The 20,586-nt window shown below is 45.4% G+C and overlaps 2 protein-coding genes across 5 annotated transcripts in view; one reads left to right on the top strand and one right to left on the bottom strand.

The window, feature by feature from the left end:
• The window catches only part of MYO19 (myosin XIX), a 26,707-nt gene extending 12,168 nt beyond the window's left edge, over positions 1–14,539 (top strand). For 2 of the 3 annotated variants that reach the window (XM_035139155.2, XM_035139156.2), the window contains 17 exons: positions 504–600; positions 986–1,062; positions 1,382–1,472; positions 1,827–1,998; positions 3,832–3,905; positions 4,820–4,941; positions 5,075–5,188; positions 6,470–6,646; positions 7,531–7,689; positions 8,650–8,757; positions 8,952–9,022; positions 9,704–9,813; positions 11,075–11,247; positions 12,230–12,359; positions 13,382–13,467; positions 13,621–13,929; positions 14,403–14,539. In XM_035139155.2, coding sequence (XP_034995046.2) covers positions 504–600; positions 986–1,062; positions 1,382–1,472; positions 1,827–1,998; positions 3,832–3,905; positions 4,820–4,941; positions 5,075–5,188; positions 6,470–6,646; positions 7,531–7,689; positions 8,650–8,757; positions 8,952–9,022; positions 9,704–9,813; positions 11,075–11,247; positions 12,230–12,359; positions 13,382–13,467; positions 13,621–13,929; positions 14,403–14,531 — 2,199 coding nt within the window. In that variant the 3' untranslated portion in view covers positions 14,532–14,539. Of the gene's footprint in view, positions 1–503; positions 601–985; positions 1,063–1,381; positions 1,473–1,826; positions 1,999–3,831; positions 3,906–4,819; positions 4,942–5,074; positions 5,189–6,469; positions 6,647–7,530; positions 7,690–8,649; positions 8,758–8,951; positions 9,023–9,703; positions 9,814–10,649; positions 11,011–11,074; positions 11,248–12,229; positions 12,360–13,381; positions 13,468–13,620; positions 13,930–14,402 lie in introns of those variants that run through there. The other variant, XM_035139157.2, reaches the window with a different exon arrangement.
• On the bottom strand, positions 12,045–20,586 carry ZNHIT3 (zinc finger HIT-type containing 3). 2 transcript variants are annotated; one of them, XM_035139167.2, is made up of 6 exons: positions 20,455–20,586; positions 18,688–18,719; positions 18,014–18,097; positions 17,672–17,752; positions 16,318–16,525; positions 12,045–16,111 (listed from the first exon to the last, which is right to left on the bottom strand). In XM_035139167.2, the coding sequence occupies exons 1-5, from the start codon at positions 20,547–20,549 to the stop codon at positions 16,338–16,340; spliced, it is 480 nt and encodes a 159-aa protein (XP_034995058.2). In that variant the 5' UTR covers positions 20,550–20,586; the 3' UTR covers positions 12,045–16,111; positions 16,318–16,337. The 2 variants fall into 2 exon arrangements, with proteins under 2 accessions (XP_034995058.2, XP_034995057.2); XM_035139166.2 differs by having other exon boundaries at positions 12,045–13,451.

The following is a 20,586-nucleotide window of genomic DNA, read 5'->3' as shown; positions in this document are numbered from 1 at the left end:
TCTTTGCATGGAAAATATTGTAATTGTTTTGTCATCAGCTAGATTTTATGTTACATATGGTTTTAATATTTTTTGTTATTTTCTTTTGTTTGTATGCAAACTTTTCCCTCTCTTGATATAAGCTACAAATTGTAAAATATGAAAGCAGACAGGCAGACTGTTGTGCGCTTTGGAAACCATGGGTTGTATCTGACTAACTTCTACTCAGAGTAAACCCATTGAAACTAATGGGCATGACTAACTGAAGTCCATTCATTTCAACAGGTCTATTCTGAGTAGAACGGGCTTGGCTACAACCACCACGGTTTTGGCTCCAAACCATAGTTTTGGCATGATGTAATATTGTGCCATTGCTTTTAAATTTAATGTGAGTGATTCCCTTTTCTTGTCTCATTTTACTCTTCCCTACATTTCTCTACATGCACACATATATAATTTGCTGCTTACGCTACCATTGCTTGCTTTGAGGAGAATTGCCTGAACTGTTTACTCTTCCTTTCCAGATTGCAAAAGGTGCCAGTCACGAAGAACGACTGGAATGGGACGTCGCTGAAGGGGCAAAATTTTGCTGGCTTCCGAATCCTGAAAAGACTCTAGAAGGTGTTGCTTTGGGACCATATATTGTAAAAGGAACCTCAGCTGCTTTAGGGGAAGCAGTGGGGAAGTTTAAGAATAAGCTTAAAGAAATGTAGGCTCTCTGTTAAGGAAAGGCTGCATGGTTATCTGTCAGGGGGGTTGCAACCGCTGCTGTGTTGAGGACTAGAAACTTGTGGTCCTCGAGATGTTATTATTACCACATTCTTGCCTGGATGGAAAGTAACCTACTACACAAAGAGAAATTTTGCAGTCATTGCTCTGCCCACTTTTGCCTCGGGGCCCCGTCCACCAGAGGCACCATTTCACAGCTTTCTTCCCAATGGGGATAATACTCTTAAGAGACACACCATCTCCATCTCTAACTTGAGGGTCTCTTTCTCTTCCACAGAGGACTCCTTTGAGGTGACACGAGAGGCGATGTCGCATCTGGGCATTGACTGCTCCACGCAGAATAATGTTTTCAAGGTTGGTTGAAACACAGAACTGTGCCCCTGCTAGTGGCTTTACTATGATAATGCCTGGAAGGAGGATGGAGAGTGGCATGTCTCTGGCCACACTCCCCTATAGTATGTGGCCCTCAGAAAGTTGCCCACATGGGAATACGGTCCTTAAGGTGAAAAAGGTTTCCTGCCTCTGGCTTAAATCGTTGGCAGGGTGAACATTGATGACTTCCTACCCAGATTCTGCAGGGACGTTTGGAGTGCTGGCTCCTAGCTAACCTGAATCGTCTATGTGCCCCAAAGTGTTCCCCCACCCTTGAAGCATCTCATCCCTTTTCCCCCAGATATTAGCAGGTCTTCTCCACCTGGGTAACATCCAGTTCTCTGAGGCTGAGGATGAGTCGCAGCCTTGCGAACTGGACGACAGCGCCAAAGGTGAGTCGCCATGATCCCTCCGATCCCTGAAAAAATTGGTTTTATTATTCATTATATTTTTAGACCAGCCTTCAACTAAAGTTCCCAGGATGCTAGGCAACAATTACAGTAGCCTCCTTCACACTAATTATACTTTCAAACCATGGCTTAGACAGAGAGCATCATGAGGGTATTTAGAGGGAAAATCACTAAAGTCTGATTTGGCTTAACGTTGTGTGTGAACTTTTGAGTTGCCTTGCTCTCAGAAAAGAATGAGTGGTAAACCAAGGACAAACCGCAAGATTAAGTGGGAATCTTTTTTTTAAAATAGCCACAGAACCTTAAATAAAGCAAAATAAAATCTTCCAAACCCAGGATTTGCAAAGGCTGCTTCCAGATTATTAAAGGTGCCCGTAGAGCAGTTGCTGGAAACGCTGCGGATCCGGACAATAACAGCTGGGAAGCAACGGCAGGTATTCAAGAAGGCTTGCCCCAAGGTTGAATGTGGGACGAGAAGGGACTGTCTTGCCAAGGTCATCTATGCCAAGTAAGTGCTCTGGACCTTGTTTCAGGAGCTGCTTCTGTGTCACCCTCTCTCTTTGGCTTTCCTTGCCTTTTGTTCTCCCCCAAAAGAAAAGGAGCAGCCTAATTCTGTCCTGGTAACACCCCTGGAAGGTAGGCAAGCCCGCAGTGGAGAATATAACCTGTGTGGCAGATCTGGGTCTGGTTTGGCTTTCACATTCCAAGCCCAGTGCTTTATTCGCTGCCTTGCACTAGTCTCCAGGTGGTTTTAACTGCAAGGCAATGATAATGATTCTGTTTACAGTGGTACCTCGGTTTATGAACACAATTGGTTCTGGAAGTCTGTTCATAAACTGAAGCGAACTTTCCCATTGAAAGTAATGGAAAGTGAATTAATCCGTTCCAGATGGGTCCGCGGCGTTCATAAACCGAAAATTCGTAAACCGAGGTGTTCATAAACCGAGGTTCCACTGTACTTGATTCAGGAGTGGGGAACCTTAGGCCTAGGAGCCAATTACAACCTCCAGGACACTTTCTGTGGCCCTCAGGGCTCTCTCTGGGCCACACCTCCTTCCCAGCCACACCCCTCACCAGCTTCATACCCCCCTTTAAATGATTGGCATGGCTCGGGTGTGTCCCTGAACTCTTGGCTTGTCTGGAGTCGGGACAGAGGAGTGCTTGTAGAAACCAGCCTACTGTTCAGAGGTAACATTTGCTTTCCACCCATGTTTACCTCGGCCCTGCGCACCACTGGGATGTGGCCCCTGGGAAATTGCCCACCCGGGAGTGCCGCCTCTGGCTGAAGGAGGATTTCCCACCATAGCTGTCAAGTTCTCCCTTTTTTTAAGAGAAATTCCCTTATGCTGAATAGGCTTCCTTGCGAGAAAAGAGAAAACTTGACAGCTATGATTTCCCACCTCTGAATCAATAGACCTAGACCGCTTTCTTCTATGGAGACCCTGTCCAAAGCAACCATCAAGCAAATCTGAAACATATATTTAAAACCTTTTAAATCAGACTTGGGTGTGGGGTATTGACAGACATACGACTCTTGCACCCAGGAAAATTAAAAATTAATTTTTTAAAAAAAATAAGGAAGCACCCATGTCTCCCTCTGATACTGAAGTTGGGTGGAATGTGCCAACAGGATTGTGGCAGAGTGGGGCCACTGAAAAACAAGAGGGAGCTATCGGAGTGCTCATGAGCATGCTCAGTAGCCATGGAATGTTCAGTATGAGTTGGGGGGAAATAGAAAGCCGTGAGTTACAGGTGGAGAACGGAATGGAACAGTGTGTCTGGAAAAGGGGAAGACTGATTGGCTGGAAGTCTGCTCGGAAGTGCAGATACGCCACAACACAGTCGGAGCAACTGTCACTCATGATGAAAACCAGCCTTGCCACGTTTGTGTTTAGACCTTTTCAGGTTCACTAATTTTTAGATCACTGATGGGGAACCCGTGGCCTTCGAGATGTTTTGGACTTCCGACTCCTACCAGCCTCCAACCAGCAAATGGCCAATGATCAAGGATGATGGGAGTTGTCTGATCAGACAACCTTTGCAGGGCCATTGCTTTAAATGTTGGTTTGAGCCCATCTTTGCAATTCCCCAAGTTAACTCTGCACAAAGCATGTGTGCTTTGGGGGAGGCAAGGTGGGGAAGGGATCATTCTTTCACTTGTCCTAGGTTCAGTCTCAATATTGAAACAGATTTTTAGGCTAGAAGATTAAGCCCTGCACAAGATCTGTGCCACAAACGTTTAGGCTTCTCTGTGTCTGCCTCCTCCCCTTGTACCTGTTTCAAACAGGGTGTCTGTCTCTCCAGCCAATTGGGATGGCACAGTAGCTTTTTTCTGTTACAGGTTATTTGACTGGCTGGTGGCCGTGATCAATGGAAGCATCAATGCAGATCCTTCTGTCTGGAGCAACTTCATAGGTAACATTTTTCAGTTCCTCCTGGGTGTGGGGTATCAACAAACATATGACTTGCACCCAGGAAATCCAGACTCTGTGCTTTTAAAAAGCTGGATTTTGCAGCCTGGATATAAATCATTCAGACCCAGGGCAGGGTAGGGTTGAAGGCAGGGAATACTTTCAATTTGCAAATAACTTACTTTCTAGACTGCTCACACGAATCCCACATGAAGGCCACTACACCTTTGCTTGTGGGTGAAGGCTGACAATGTGGGGTTTGGGCCATGGGGCATATTTTGAATTTTGAGGAAGTATTGTGGGCACCAGTCACAAGATTGCTCCCATGGGACATGCACCATGACACAAAATGCCTGCCACATCTAAAAGAGCAGGAGAGATAAATGATGTCAACATGCCCTGTCCCACCCCAAAAAACTCCATCAGTGGTGGAAAAGGCACTTCAATCAGCCACCTCCATGCTTGCTTATACAGAGAAGCTGTATGCTACTCTACTCTGTTCAGAACGGGTGGGCAAGTGGTGTCTAATCCTGGCAACTGGTGGGAAGGGCCCCACAGCTCAGTGGCTGAGTATCTGCTGTCCCTGGTTCATTCCACAGAATCTCCAGGTAAGACTAGGAGAGACTCCCTGCCTGAAACCCGGGCGAGCTGCTGTCAGTCACTGTAGACAATACTGAGCTAATGGTCTTGCTTGATAGGAGACAGCTTCCTACACCCCAGTGCAGACAGGAGTTGAGCAAGAAGAGTAAACAGCCTCTCTTGTACACTGGGGTTTGGAGGGGATATTTCTAGAGACTTTTTGCAGGCACCCCATTGGGGACCCTGGAGCAGCAGGGTAGGGGAGGGCAGGACATTGTCTTAATCGAAGCACCCCAGATTGCTGGATCCAGCCGCCTTGTCTCCCACCCCAACTTCCAGGCCTGTTGGATGTTTACGGCTTTGAATCTTTTCCGCACAACCACCTGGAGCAGCTGTGCATCAACTATGCCAACGAGAAACTGCAGCAGCATTTTGTAGCCCATTTCCTCAAAGCGCAGCAGGTAATGCCCGTGTTTGGGTTCTCCCACGAGGCTGTTTTGCAACAGCCAGGTCCAACATCGGTAGAAGGGGGGTGGGGCTTGGGCAACATGCTGTGAGTGGCCCCACCTCCTCCTCCTCCTTCTGTTTCCCCAGGAAGAGTATGCTGCAGAAGGCCTGGAGTGGTCTTTCATCAACTACCAGGACAATCAGTGCTGCCTGGATGTAATTGAAGGCAGTCCAGTCAGCATCTTCTCTCTGCTGAACGAGGTGGGTCCAAAGCGGAGGCTTGACAGCCATCTGTCAGGAATGCTTTGATGATGTTTCCTGCTTGGCAGGGGGTTGGACTGGATGGCCCTTGTGGTCTCTTCCAACTCTATGATTCTATGATTCAAAGTGCTCAGTTTCCAGTGATTTGGGCTGCTTTGAAACCACTAGTCATTCCTGGCTTTCTGAGAGTGCTGACATCCGTGGATTAGGCCTGTTGGATATATAGCCAAGACTGTGTGGTATAGTGGTTAGAATGTTGGACTAGGATTAGGGAGAAGCAAATTTATTTATTTATTGTGCTTCTGCCAACCTCATGGTTCCCTAGCCCAAGCCTGCAGGCTTCATTCATTCAGTCATTTACTAACTACAGTAACTAACTTTCTATACCACCCTTCATCCTAGGATCGCAGGGTGGTTTACAATATACCGTAAAAACACAAAAATGCAGACCATAGTAGCAAACAAAAACAGTAACCTTCCATCTTGTGTATGGATAGTAATACTTCAGCTCCCCATTGACTGATAAGCATTAGCACTCACACCCTGAACGTCTGTAATAAAGGGAACATTTTCATAAAGGCAGCATAGCCTCCTATTTACAGGGGAGTAAGAGATTTTTGTCTTGAACATGGATGGTTAGCCTTTTTTGGACCAAGGACCACATTGACCAATGGTTGACCTTCCAGGGACCAAAGTGTAACAGGTGGGTTTTGCGAAACAAGAAATGTTAATGTTTTAAGGGACACATTTTGGGTGGAGTGGGTCACAAAAATTTTTTGACATCACAGCAGGAAGAGCGATCAGTTAAAAAAAACAATATTGAAAATCATCAAGTGAACTTTATTGCTGAGTGGAGATTTGAACCTTTATCTGTATTTTAATAATTAGTTTTTAATATTATTTCAGTTATACTAACGTTTATTTACTTCGTGACAATTATCTTTTACATGTTTCCAGCTTTTGTATTTTATCTGTGTGTTTAAACTTGTGTAAGTCACCTTGAGTCCTGGTCTGGGGAAAAGATGGGATATTAATAATAATAATAATAATAATAATAATAATAATAATAATAATAAATAATTGAACCCTGGTCTCCCAGGTCCTAGTCTGACACTCAGATCTAATACTCAAGAGAGGTAATGCCTTTGTAGTTGGAGGTTTGATTTACCCACAATGGCAAACACTTACTGCTCTCCATAGTGTCAATTAAAATTCACTTGGCATCCCCTCCCCACTTCTGTCAGTCCAACTTTCCCCATTCTTGCCATTTCTCTCTCTTAGGAATGCCGACTCAACAGACCCTCCAACACCAGCCAGCTTCAAACCCGGATTGACGTGGCTTTGTCTGACAACCGGTGTGTTAGCAGGGACCGGTTTAGTAAGGAGCCCAACTTCATTGTTTCCCATTACGCTGGGGATGTCCGCTATCAGGTGGAAGGAATGGTGGAAAAGAACAAGGTACACTCAGTAGTGCAATAGCAACAACAACTTATTATTTATACCCCGTCCATCTGGCTGGGTTTCCCCAGTGGCCGATTCAGATGTGCAGGGTCCCTTTGTGATAGTCACAGCCATGCCCCCTTCTGCAATTAAAAAAAAACACCCTTCTAAGTTTATGCACTAAACTTATAATTATACAACAATAATAATCAGGGATGCATTGCAATGATCACTGCAGATCTTCATGTGTTGCCTTTCAGCTATTTCTACAGCTTTCTGCACACAAACATGGGCAAATGATTTGGAGTGCTCAAATACCTTCTTTTGGAGTGGCTTTTAAAGTGTGCGTTCCTTGAAGTTCCATTGTATGTAGCAGAACTTGCACATTGTTCTCTTGAAACAGCACCTTGTGTTTTCAGTGTTCCTAAACGTTTAGCTTTGGAGCCTATAGAACAGCTCCTCCTTGATGTTCTTCTGCGTAGGAGCTTATCCTCAGTGGCCGACTCACCACCTTTCATTCACTCTGATACGCTCCAATCAGCCCAAGTGTGAGAAGACTTATTCTCAGGAGCAATAAAGCTTCTTTCATGCTGTTTGGGTGGCTCCAAGGCATTGGAGACAGGGACCCTGCTGCAGAAATAACAAAACCTCTGGGTATGCACAAAGAGCTCTTTGGGTGCCAAATCGCCTCCCAGTTATTGCCTCCTGGTCCAGGATGTTACCTTAAGTCGCAATATTTTAAGTTGGAAGTATTCTCCATCCAGTTTCTCCCAAGTTGTTTGCAAATATGTTGTCCTAACGATAATATTTCCTCCTGCTCCCTGTAAGTTTCATACAATTTTCCCTCAGAAAATAATAACAATTGCACGCTCCTTGTCTTCTCTTCCCTGCCCTCAAAAAAGGACCCCGTTCCCCCAGAGCTGGTTCTGTTGCTACAGCTGTCCCAGGATTCTTTGCTTCAGAAATTGTTTCCTGTGGAAACCACAAGCCAAAAAACAAGCACAAACGACATCAGGACTCAGGTGAAACCTGTGGTGGTTACAGTAGTCTCCAAATTCAAGGTTTGTCCCATATTTATACCTTTTTTTAAAGCTATGTGCCTTCAAAGCTGTTGTTTTTCTTCTTCCACACTTCTCTGTACAACAGTGAGGGCTAGAAGCTAGTGTTTGTTAAACAGAATAAAACCTGGGATTCTCAGAACAAGTGGTCATTCTGTACACAGAACAATCGTCAGTAATGTTAGATGTTTCCAAAATGCCTAGCGGCTGGGAACCAGAGGGCCTTGTTTCCCAAGCATCCTGTCATAGAGCTGTGTCTTGCTTGAGGATTCTAGGCAATTTGCTAGGGTGCAAGCCATGCAGGATCAGACTCACTGTTCCTCTGCACGAATTGGGTATGTGTTTGTGTGTGCCTAGAGTGCCAACAACACTCACCATGTCAGGAAATTAGGAACATAAAAGGCTGCATTACATAAGACCCACTGGCCCATCTAGCTCCGTATCGGCTACATTGGCTAGCAGTGGCCCTTTAGGGTTTTGGACAAGCTTCTCTTGTTTTTTTTCAAATCTTAAATTCAGCTCTCTGCATTTCCACATCAGTTTGCAATATATACTTATAATTTCAAATGCCGTTGGTGTCATAGTGCGACTTTCTCCTAATGGACACATTTTTGCTATGTCATTCCCCCTAAACAATGCATTTGTCTGTATTATTGTTACTAACGTCTGCATTTTTTGCACGCTCCAACCTAACATATGAACGTTTGGCTGGAGAACTCCAGAGCAAAATTCAGGGGCGTGTGCATTTCAAAGGATGGTTATGTTTCACTCCGCACAGAAAGTGCAGACTAGTTGAATTGGCCTTTAAGCACGAACTGAAATGAATTTTTCAGTTCCTACCCGTCCCTACTCTTGGGCATAGGCGGTATCATTTTACCTCCCTAGGCATCAGCGCTCACAGCCTGAGCATCGGAAATAGAGGGAATGATGAGCCCAACGCCCTGCCCTCTGTTTGTCTCGCAGGGGTCGCTCGAGAAGCTGGTGGAGATCCTGCGCAGCACCACCCCCCACTACATCCGCTGCATCAAGCCCAACGCAGATTGCCGGGCAGCTCTTTTCCGAAAGGACGAGGTAATGCACTCAGAATTGAACGTCCAAAGCTGGCTTGGGGGGTGGGCCGAACTCAGTGCCAAGGCCACATAAGTACCTGTGGCGCAGGTGACATTTGACCAAGGAAGGCCTTATTTCATATCGCTGGCCTTTAAAGTCACTAGAATGGGCACCAGCTCTCAACCCTGCCTTTAAAAATCATCCTATTTTGTCAGGTTCTGCAGCAGTTGGAGGCATGTGGCATCGTGGAAGCTGTCAACATCAGCGCTGCAGGCTTCCCAATTCGGTGAGGCTGTGCAGAGTTGCTATTCCCCCTTGCTTTTTTTAAAAAATTGCTATACTTACGTTGTATTTTATGCTGTTTTTTAAAGTCGCTTTTAATTAATGTTTCATATTTGCTGTTAGCTGCCCTGAACCCGGTTTTCAAATTGGAAAGGGTGGGGTATAAAGAAAAAATTATTATTTATTATTATTATTTCGGGGGACACATGTTCATCTGGATTCCCTCACCCTTCCTTCAGGGTGGGGGAGTAGATTGTACAAATTCAGGCTGATTGCTGGCAACAACCACACTACAATGTCCCCCCCACCATGAAACAAGTAGATTGAAAGATAAGGTATCTATCACAACAGGGAGATCAGTCTAGGATGCAACCTTGTGCTGCCACATCTAAAAAAGTAGAGAGAGAGCGGATCACAAAACAGGGTGTTCCTGTTCCACACCCCATCGTTGTGTGGAAAGGCCACTACCACTCTTGCTCAGACAGAAACTCTTAGCACTCCTCTTCTATTCAAAACAGACATGGAGGTGGGGCATTCAGTCCTGTCATCCAATGAGATGTGGGCATGCTTTGTGTAGGAGAGGCTGAGCAGTGGGAGTTGTGTTCAGGATGCCTCAGGCTGCACATGTTTAATCAGCAATGCTTTGGACTGATTTTCTTTCTCTCCCTCCCCTTTGACCTGGCAGGATTTCCTTTGAAAGCTTCATGGAGCGTTATAAAGTGCTGAGGAGATCACCAAAGCAAAAGTTAAACACCACGCCTCAGGAGAATGGTTTCTCGCACATTATGGGGAACGGTGTGTTTCTTTAATCAAGTCTTTTTCCTTAGCAACTTGAAATATGTCTGGAATTTACTGATATTTCCCAGCTTGGTGCACTGAGAAGCCATCTAAGAGTCTCTGTCAATTCCCCCACTTTAAATTCCTGCCTTTCTTTTCAGACTTTCTGGCGCTATTTCTCAGAGCCAGCCAAAAACGAAGCACACAATGCTTTGGTGCAGGGTCAAGTTTCCTGCATCTGTCCCATTGAGTGTGGATAAGCAACCTTGGAATCTTTATTTCACATTCTTTAAAAATTGTATTTATGTCTAGCCATAGCTGTCAACTTTCGGATTTGAAAATAAGGGATCAGCAGCCTCACCTGTCCCAGGGACAGTCTATGGTATATCTAACAATCCAGGATAGCAGTGGGAAACAGCGCTGGAATAAAGGAATTTCCAGCAAAAAAAGGGAAAGTTGGCATCTGTGGCTTGGAATAAGGGAGTTTCCCGCAAAAAAACGGAGGGTTGACAGCTATGTCTTGTGTGGTGCACATTTTTATCATCCCTCACTGGCGACGGTGCAACTGTGTTCTCCCTCCCGTCAGAGGCAGCGTGCCTCTATAGACAGATTGGGAAGTTGGGAAGAGCACTCTTGCACCCAGGTTCCCTGTAGGCATCTAGCGGACCTTTCGCCTGGTCCAGCAGGCTCTTCTTATGATCTTATACAAGCCAAAATTGGCAGAATGGAATTTTTCTTGATGTCATAATGGCATTGTCAGAAACCTGCTTTTATGCAAGAAATGCTGCTACTGTATTTTCCTCTTCTGTGCATGAATCCAATACCCTTCCAACTACACTTTTTCATCTCTCCAGCTCCACCCTGGATTATTCTGCTGCTCTTGCAAAAAACCGCTTTTCTCTCTACTGGGCTGTTTCTCCTTTCAAGCAACGAATCACATCTCTCTTTCTCTGTTTGCTTTAGCAGACCAGGCCAGCCAGTGGAGGTAAGCACAGGGTCAGGTCTCATGAGGTTAGGTCCAAGCTATATGTGGCAAGCCAACCATGTCTTTGTCTTTATTTCTATTTCTACAACAAGATCAGTTTGCCAATTCATCCTAAAACCCCTTAGCGGTTTACATGAAATATTAAAACATATATTAAAATTGCCAATAAAAATCAATGTTTAAAAGCTAAAGTCAGCCTCATTTCCCCCCTCAAAATAAAACCAATACTATACAATTTCTATGATTCTAGCAGTAAAATAATACATTATAAAATATTCCCTTCTTTTCTCACAGGTTTGATGGTGTCTTCTGCAGAGGACAAAAGCAATGCTTTACGCTCTGCGGTCCAAGAGATCCTTCAGCAAATGTGCCCCCCTGATGCCCCTCCCCTCAAGCCTACAGAGAACCAATCCTGTATTGTGCCAGTATATTGTGGAAAAACCAAAGTATTTATGACAAACTCCACGGTAAGGGGGACACCTTCAGTGGGATCTTTGGCACTCACTCTCATCATAAACAGGATTCAGTTTTCTGCAAATCACACCATGTGCCAATGGTTCTAAAGTGCTATGATGCCACTTTAAAAAGGCATGGCTCCCCCTCCCCCCCCCAGATTTCTGGGAGCTGCCATTAGTTAGGGGTGCTGAGAGATGTCAAGATAAACCCCATTCCTTTCACAGAGCTTCAGTGCCAGAGTGGTTTAACAATTAATCCCTCTTCTCGGGGAACGCTGGAGACTGTAGCCATGGGAGGGGAATGGGGTCTCGTAAACCACCTTTAAGAAACCACCGCTCCCAGAATTCCTTGAGGGAGCCATGGCTGTGTCATGTTAAATGTATTGTGTGAATGTAGCCTTGGTTTTCATTTTAAAAACAGGAATGAGCCAATGTTTGGTTTGTTTTTCTTACGTTTGCCCAATGAGGTTGGATAGGAATGTACCAAATACATTTTTTAAAAATGAAATAAATCCTAATCCAACACTTTCAACCAAGGTTCACTCACCTCACACCAAGCCATCCTCAAAATGTGTTTTTAAACTGTTGGGTTTTTTTTAATTCAGTGACTCCTCCAATATGTCCGCTGTTATGATGCCAAAATGTTGTTCAGTAATATATGTAAATTATTTTAAATAGTGTAGGAATAGCTGGTAAGAAAGTGTTTTGGAAGTTAGCATTGAGAACTGCAGTTCTTATCATGCCTACCTCCAAAAGGTCTGCCTGGAAAAGGCTAGCGGACTCTGCTCTAACCATTACCCACACTACATCTCCAATCAGGTAGGTTTGCTTACTTGTACTTAAAACAGGGACTCTGAAACTCTTCTCACCAGGTTAAATCGGTCTCCTTAAAAATAAAATAAAATCCTTTGGGGGCAGTCCAAAGGCCAGATATGCCTGAAGCCTGAGTGCATGTGGCTCCAACTAACAGACTTATTATTTTTCTCTGCTGTAGCTGGAACTCCTTGAAGTTGGGCGAGCCAGAGTCTTAGCTGACAAAGCTTTCTGCATCCAGTGCTGCTGGCGAAGGTTTAAGAGGAGGAAGCTGGCTCAAGAGAGAGCGTCGGCCACAGTCATCCAGTCAGGTGAGGGGAAAGTAGGAGCAGGTGGGTTTACCTGGGTTAGGTCGGGGGCAGGGAACCCTTTTCAGGCCAAGGGGTTACGTTCCCTTCTGAGGGTCACATGCCCGCAGCAATAAAGACAGATTTTACCGTGGCATTGTGCTATTTCATATATTTTTAAAAAATATTCATATACAGATGTTCATAAAAAGCACAAGAGAATGGTTTACAACAATTATACATAAAATCAAAGATCAGCTAACCATTGTACAAATGTCTTCTTAATTGCCTGCATAAGCCCAGTGAAACAAAAGTTTTCAGCATGCATTTAAAAGCTGGTACAGAAGGTGCTTGCTGAATCTCTGTTGGCCATGTGTTCCACAGGGCTGGGCCTGTGACAGGTTTCTTGATGTTGTCAAATGAGGGAAATGTCCAACTAGGCTCCTATAGATTATCTCAATGATCGAGCTGGGATAGAAAGGTTCAGGAGGTCTCTAAGGTGCCCTGAACCTACCTTGTTCTGGGCTTTGTGAATGCATACACTTCCAACACACACTCCTCTCTCTATCCTCCAGCCAGACGAGCAAAAGCGGTATGGTCGGATTTCAAGGACACATCCCAGGCAGGCAGAAAGCCTCAAGGAGGAGCCAGGCAAGCAGCCTGGTGAGGGATGTGGTCTAGAGAGAGAATGTGTGACCTGAGGAGAGAAGAGATGAGACCTGGAGGGCTGTATTCAGACCCCAGGCCTACGGTTGTCCACCCCTAGGTTAGATAGGTGGACAAACAGTCTGACTGGGTAGAAGGCTTTCTGTGTACATTTTAGAGAGGGGACTTAGCTCAGTGGGAGAGCACTTGCTTTGCATGCAGAAGGTGGCAGGTTCACTCTGCATTTGGAAGGATCAGATAGCAAGGGATGGGATGGAGCCTTCTCTCTGCCTGAGACCCCGGACAGTCAGAGCAGACGATACTAAGCTGCATGGACACCTGGTATCAGGTCCTTTCCTCTGTTCCTTGTACTCCCTTAATGCAATGTCTTTCTTTCTCAGCTGTTCGCTCGTGGTTGGCCAGGAAACATTTCCAGAGGCTACGGAAAGCTGTCAGGGTTATAAAACGGACCTGGAAGAAATGGAAGGTAAGAGATCAAAGTCTTCCCAGCAGCTTTTTGGAAAGCTGGAAACGAGGCTGCAGTTACACAACAGAAAAAACAGCACCAACACAACTTTCTACTTTCTGAGAATCTCTGCCCCCCCCCAATAAGTTTTAAATACTTTCTGTCTTTCTGTAGGCCAAGATGGATGTCCTGGCCGCAGAGGAGTTGGATGACTTAGAAGGAAGCCCCCTCTCCTCCAGCCTTAAGGCAACAGCTTCATTGAGTGAGACACATAGCAAGTTGGAAAAACTATGCCCCCTAAATGCAGCAATCCAGTTCTGGCCTCTTGGGCTGGTCCTTTCAAGCGGCCCAGTGACACTGGGTGCTTTTCAGAGAGACCTCGCCCTCCTGGCCTGCCTCCAAGTGCTACAGCAGAACAACCATCACAAGGCAGAGACCAAGCAGCGCACGAAAGGTGTCACCTCCATCAGAGCCCTCCCACAGGTAAGGACCATGTGACTAACCCCCCCCCCCCCAAAAACTGGTTGGTTACTGTCTCCCATGTTGTGGGAGGGAGGTGGACAGAAATCTTTCAGAGTCAGTGCCAGTTAGAAAACCCCAAAACGTATGTAAAAATAAAAAAGCCTGATGCCAAACTCTGCCCTGAAACATCCAAGGCTCATCCTTTTCCATAAAGGCGGCAGGGATGGGGAACCTGTGTCCCTCCCGATAGAATTTTAGAGTTGGGCGGGACCCTGAGAATCATCTAGTCTAACCGCCTGCAATGAATATATGTCACTGGACTACACATCACATCATCTCTAACCACTGGCTATGCTGCCCACGGCTGATGGAAGTTGGGAGTCCAACCACATAGAAAGCTGCCTTTTTCAGAGTCAGACCATTGGTCCATCTCATTTAGTGTTGTGCATGCTGCCTGGACATGGCTCACCAGGGCAACCCATTTCTCCTCCTAGGGCTCTATCAAGTTCCACTGCAGGAAATCTCCACTGCTTTACGCAAACACCAGGCCGCACACCCACAACTGCACCATGACCGGCTTCAACCAGATTCTCATCGACAACTACAAGCTCCTTTCAGCTTGAAAACTGACTTCTACATGCTTTTATGTACTATTTACTGCACTTTTTTTTTCGCTTTCTCACCCAAGAACCTTCATCAAGCTGCATCTCTCCCACTGCATTTAGGATACTGTTTCCTCAAAAAATGGTTCAGACTGTCATGTGGTGTGTAGCATCTCTTGGTGGAAGGTCACAGGGCAATTCTCTGGGGAAGGCACACCTCCCCATTACTGCAAGCACTATATGCACATGATGTTGGGAGATCCTATCACAGAATTTCTCTGTGACATACATATTCTATCCATCCTTTCAAAATACAGAAGGACAGGCTGTACCTCATACACACACTTCTCTGGGGACCGAGGGGGCCTTGTGTCCATCTACAAAAGCTGAGCAGCTTACGCCAACACCTGCCAGAGAGAGAGACTCCACCCAGCCTTGCATTTAACAACTTGCCTGGTCACCATAGGTGATCTGGAATTCCATGCAGGTCAACCCTCAGTGCCGTTCTAGCCACAGAGGAAATGAAGCAGTTTCCTCAGCAGACTTGTGGAGGTGGACTGCACCTCCCTGATCCTACCACAAGCCTGCTTAAGCAAAAACTTTATTTTTTTTATTTTTTACTAGTCAGTATTTCTTCCTCTGCAGGTGTGTAGGCTACTAGCTTCCTGTCCAGTAAAAATAAAATTAAAATGGCAGGTGAGCAACTTATTCACCAGATTGGTTTAAACATCAATTATCTTACTCCAATTTATATAATCAGGAGTTGGAAGCAAAATCTCTAAACCAACTGGGGTTTTAATATTCCAAGTCCATACCTCAGGAAAATCACATTGTGAACTACTGTCTTGAGTTATAAACCAAAGGTAACTTTTTTTTAAAGTACAGTATTGTGAAAAGGTCTCTTTTAAACGTTTTTAAACTTTATTGTAATACAGGGTGGTTGTTCTCTCAGGGAGAGAGAAACAAACCCACTGTTGCTCTGGGACTTTTTTTAAAAAAAAATTGCCCCCTATGCCAACTGGGTTCTCTCCAACTCTATTGGACCACAGCTCCCATTCACCCCAGTTGGCATGTAGCTAAGCTGGCTAGGGCAGATGGGATTCTGCAATCCAAAACATCTGGTGGACACCAGGCAGGCAAATCTACTCTGGGGTAAGACAAAGTTTATGGGCTCAGTCATTTCAAAATTTCAGTAAGCAGAATTCCAAACAATGCTCAGACAGGAAGATAAGATTCAGTCTATAAGTACACTCCTTAGGATTAGATACAGGGATCAGTTTCATACTTATAGGCCATTTTCTACAAATCAAGACTCAATAAAAACATCCATGATTATGAAATAAGTTACTGTGTTTGTTTCTCCAGCCTGCTTCTGTCAATGGCTCCAGAACTAATGGGAACAAAACCAGGGGTTCACCCCAAGGAAGTCTCACTGAAATCAATAGGGCAAAGTAACTTTAGCTGCAATTGCATTTATTCCCATCCAATGTAAGATCAAGATGCTCTTACAAGAGCAGTGGGAAACTTGGCTCTTCCTCCTGTTCCAAACCTGAACTCTCTTTACAGCCTGAAGATAATCAAAGGTGGTGGAGAGGATACTTCTGGAACACAGAAAATGCAGTGTGTGTAAACACTTAATTTCCCCCCAAATCTGGGGCCCATGGTCACCAGGGGAATGGTGTGCCCTCCCTAGGAAATAGGGCTAGGAATTATAGCTTATGGTGCTCCAGGGGTTAGCCACAAGAGAAGCCCTCCCTCCATCCTTGCAAATAACAAGCTTCCCCATCCAGAGAGGGGCATCGTTTACCTGCTCCACACACACAAAAATCACTCTGGGCATTCGTTCTCCTCGGGAGGCTCAACAACCCTCAGGCAACAGTCTGCAAACTCCACAAAGAGGGGCTCCTGCATGTATTTCTTCAGGACGGCACTCTTGTCTTTGGCCTGGTCGACAGTGAGAAGCAGCTGGCCGAGGTGGGGATTGAGGAGGAGGCCTTTGAGTTCTTCAGATTCCCCTGTTTCAGAAAAAGAGGGAGATGACTCCAAGGAGCGTGGGAAGATCTTTGGCGACTGTTGCTCATCCTTTCGAGAAGGACTGGAGCTCAGTGGGTAGAGTGCTGGCTTTGCATCCAGAAAGCCCAGAGTTCAATCCCCAGCATCTCCAGATGAAATAACACAGGGCCTGAGAACATGTCTCCATCCTGCTGTTCTTGGGCCTCCCATCAGCCACAGCCAGCAAGGGCCAATGGTCAGCCACTTCTGGAGGGCCAAAGGTTCCCCATCCCTAAGGTAAGAGATGATGGGGAAAACCACTTTCTGCCCCAAGACCCTGAAGAGCAATTGTCGGGAGCAGACAATATTGTCTTATTTGGCCCAGAGAGCAAAGACACTACAGTACTTAAACCTCTCACTCCGCCCTCCCAAATATGTGGAATTTGGTTATTGCAGAGGAAACAATGTGCAAATTACATATTTCTAAGGGTAAGATCCAGAACATTTCTATGCTGTTTGGTGGGATTTCATTTCTAATATGTCAAATTCAGGTATACAAACTCTTCCCCCAACAAACTGCATCATTTAGTTTTCATGATGTGCCTTGTTGCTTTCATTTTTCTACGTTATCTGCCATCTGTTTATTTAAAAAATACACCTTTTGTGCTGCTCCTGAGCCTTGTAATTTTGATTGTTTTTTATCTGTACTTTCAATGTATTATTATTTTATTTTAGCAGAAAATACTGGACAAAGGCTTATGGGGGGGGGGGCTGTGGTCCCAAGTCTGATCAGTCCCACGCACCCAGTCAGGGACAGAAAGACAACATCTGGGAGGGTCACATGCTCCCCATCCCTGCTATTCAGGAACTTTGGGCATGAAATCAGACAGTGGATTCTTAAAGCAGTGGTGCCCCCCCCCTACCCATAAAATAACAATCTCAGGGTCATCTGCTCACCTATGAACCAACTGCTTCAATTCACACATAGGAATTTCTTTATAGTAGGAATAACCAACCAGACACCCTCCACATGGCTACTGGGATTGCCGCTCCCATCAGCCACAGCAAGCAGGTGGTTAGGATGATGGGTGTTGTAGTCCAAAAATAGTAAGCTCCCCCATCCCTGTTTTACAGGGAAAACTCATAATATTTTCCACTGGAAAACTTACCCAAGAGCCGAAGTTTCTGCAGGGGCACCTTATCGCCTTCATCCTCTTCTGTCAAAATGTCATCCACTGACCAAGAATGTCCTGAGAAAAAAGCAGGAACAAAGTAGTGCCAGCAAAAGTGCCAGGGCTGGTACCCAATCAGTCTATGGTGCCTTTGTCACCTGCCACTCAGCCACAATGGGAAGACGGGATACTGTTCTAGAAGAAACTTTAGTCTGATCCAAAAGGGTCCTTATGATGCTCTGACTCAACTGTGTCTCTTCCCTCAGTATGACCCCCAAGTATCGATGCCAATAAAAAGCCTGTTTGTTTTTGCAAGCAAGCTGGAAAGGGTGCAAATACCTTCATTGTTCATGGATGCCGTCCTCTGGGAAGTTTCTTGACTTGTAGGCTCCAGACGCGGCTCTGCTTTGGGTGCACATTGTTCTGTTCAAACACCAAACACATCTCATTACATCCAAGCCAAGGGAAGCGAGTGGTTGAGGCCATTCTTTTGGGTTAAGATTGCCCCCGCCATATATTCTTTCCACCCCCGACATTTTATAATACTGGTATATATATAAAACAGAACAATTATAACAGACGGCAAATTAAAATATGGAAAACAATAGAATGAGTACAGTTGCACATGAGTTAAAATAACAAATGTCATCAGATTATCAAGTATAATTCCAGCTTTGCCGGCGGTTAGAGGCAATATGGACCTCTTCTGGCAGCACCTTCAAATCTCCCAGGCTCTAACTATTTCATCACCACCACCCAAACTAAGGTTTTGGGATATTATTGTTATTTCTGAAAACCCCAGGCTTTTAAGTCCACCAACACCACTTTTGTGCACGGAGGAGGCCATTTTGGCTAAAAATGCAACAGCACTCGCAGCCTGAACATTGGCATTGTTGTGACCAAAAAGTAGCCATCCATCATGAAGTATGGTATACCACAAAAGTACACTATATACCCACACTCGCAAATTACTCAAGGAAGCCTAGTCATTATTTAAAAATATATAATCCTACCTTTATGTTTCCTGCAGCAGGACACTGAACAACTGCAAGAACAAAGAGAAGCTTTTTTAAGTGGAGACATTTACTTCTTTCCCAAGGAGTTCAAACACTATATGGTGTTTCTCTTCCCTCCCACCATTTTATCCTCACAACAAACCTGTGAGGTAGATCAGGATGGAAAAAGTGTGACCTGCCCAAAGTCACCCAGTCAGATTCATGGCTGAGGGGGGAATTTGAACCCAGGTCTCCCAAGTCTTAAGCTCGACACCATTATCACACCACAAAGGCTCCTTATATTACCGCTGCACAAAACACGGCTCATTATTTATACAAATTGCCCTTTCTCAAAAAATGGTTTATACTACGTAAAATAATAAGATGCAGGAGTGGCCAACTCGGTGCCTTCTGGATGTTTTGGATTCCCATGGCAAAATAGGGATGATGGGAGTTGAAGTCTGCAACATGTGGAGTGCACCATGTTGGCTACTCCTGAAAATTTTGCAACATCAACAAGAGTAAGATAACTGTGTGTTAAAACTAGTTACAGGTAGGTAGCCGTGTTGCTCTGAGTCGAAGCAAAAGAAAAAAATTCTTTCAGTAGCACCTTAAAGACCAACTAAGTTTTTATTTTGGTATGAGCTTTCGTGTGCATGCACACGAAAGTGTATCTGAAGAAGTGTGCATGCACACGAAAGCTCATACCAAAATAAAAACTTAGTTGGTCTTTAAGGTGCTACTGAAAGAATTTTTTTATGTGTGTTAAAACCAAACACTTGTAACTCCTTCATAGTATAGCAGCAGGTCAGTGCATGACGGGCAATGAGCAGGACCACAAAAACGGTCTCCTTTATATATAAGCCACTTCTCAGCTGTATAATTGTATAGTAGCGCTGCATCGCCATGCATAGCCTCATCCTCCATGAATTTGTTCAATCCTCTTTTAAAGCCATCCAAGTTGGTGGCCATCAAGGGAGTGACTTCTACATGCTGTGCAAAGAAGTCCTATCTTTTATCTGTCCTGCCTCTTCCAACATTCAGCTACCATGACCATCCACAAGCTCTAGTGTTATGAAAGGAGAGGGGGGATTTCTCCAGCCACTTTCTCCATGCCATGCATAATTTTATAAATGACTATTGTGACGCCTCTTACTTGCCTAAAAGGTCCCAAATACTGTGACTTTTGCTCCTAGGGGAGTGTCTCCCCCCCCCCTTTTGGTTGCCCTTTTTTGAACTTTCCCCAACTTTTTTTCCCCTACGTGATGGGGCCAGAAGTGTACACGGAATTCCACTTCTTATATTACTCACCTTTGCTATTTAATTACTTTTTACTTGCCTTAGGGACTGATTTTAAGTACGAACCGCACATGAGCTCAATCAACAATGAGCTAATGATTCTTCCGAGACGGATGGGGGAGTCATGCGCTTCAAAATACTTGGGTGTGGATGTGATCCCAAGGGAGCTTCATTGCTAAGTGGGGATTTGAACCCTCGGCTCCCAGGACCTTGTCCAACACTTTTTAAAACCACCACTGGGGGCGGTAACTGCCCACACCCCGAAGCGAACACAGGATCTCTTTCACCCTTGAGGCTGTAACCCCATACAGTTTCGCGACAAAAATTGAGCTCCCCACCCCCTCAGCCCTCGTGCTGCGCCTCTGAGCACACACAGGATCCCGCAGAACCACCTCTGAGCACACACAGAGTGCCTTCCGTCCCTACGAAACCGGAGCCCACCAAAGGGTTCCCGGGGGGCGCTGCTTGCACCGGCCCGCTACTTACTATCTCTCCCGGCAGCCCGGGCAGCGGTACTTGGCGCCGCCCCGCCCGCCTTCCCCGCACACAACACACACACGGGAGCCGCCCGGCCTCTGCATGGCGGACGCTGCTGCCCGATCTCCCACGTGCGTCTCC

The sequence above is a fragment of the Zootoca vivipara genome, chromosome 15, assembly GCF_963506605.1.
Source record: "Zootoca vivipara chromosome 15, rZooViv1.1, whole genome shotgun sequence".
In the NCBI taxonomy this organism is placed as follows: domain Eukaryota; kingdom Metazoa; phylum Chordata; class Lepidosauria; order Squamata; family Lacertidae; genus Zootoca; species Zootoca vivipara.
Note: the sequence above shows the minus strand (reverse complement) of the source record. Positions and strands in the feature narration are given on the sequence as shown.

Excerpts from the sequence above, each read along its gene's own strand:
- ZNHIT3 (XM_035139167.2), bottom strand. The coding sequence starts at position 20,549 with ATGCAGAGGCCGGGCGGCTCCCGTGTGTGTGTTGTGTGCGGGGAAGGC. Across the intron at positions 17,753-18,013 it reads GGCATCCATGAACAATGAAG|GACATTCTTGGTCAGTGGAT; the intron begins GTATTTGCACCC and ends CTTTTTTCTCAG. Across the intron at positions 16,526-17,671 it reads GCAGAAACTTCGGCTCTTGG|GGGAATCTGAAGAACTCAAA; the intron begins GTAAGTTTTCCA and ends TTTCTGAAACAG.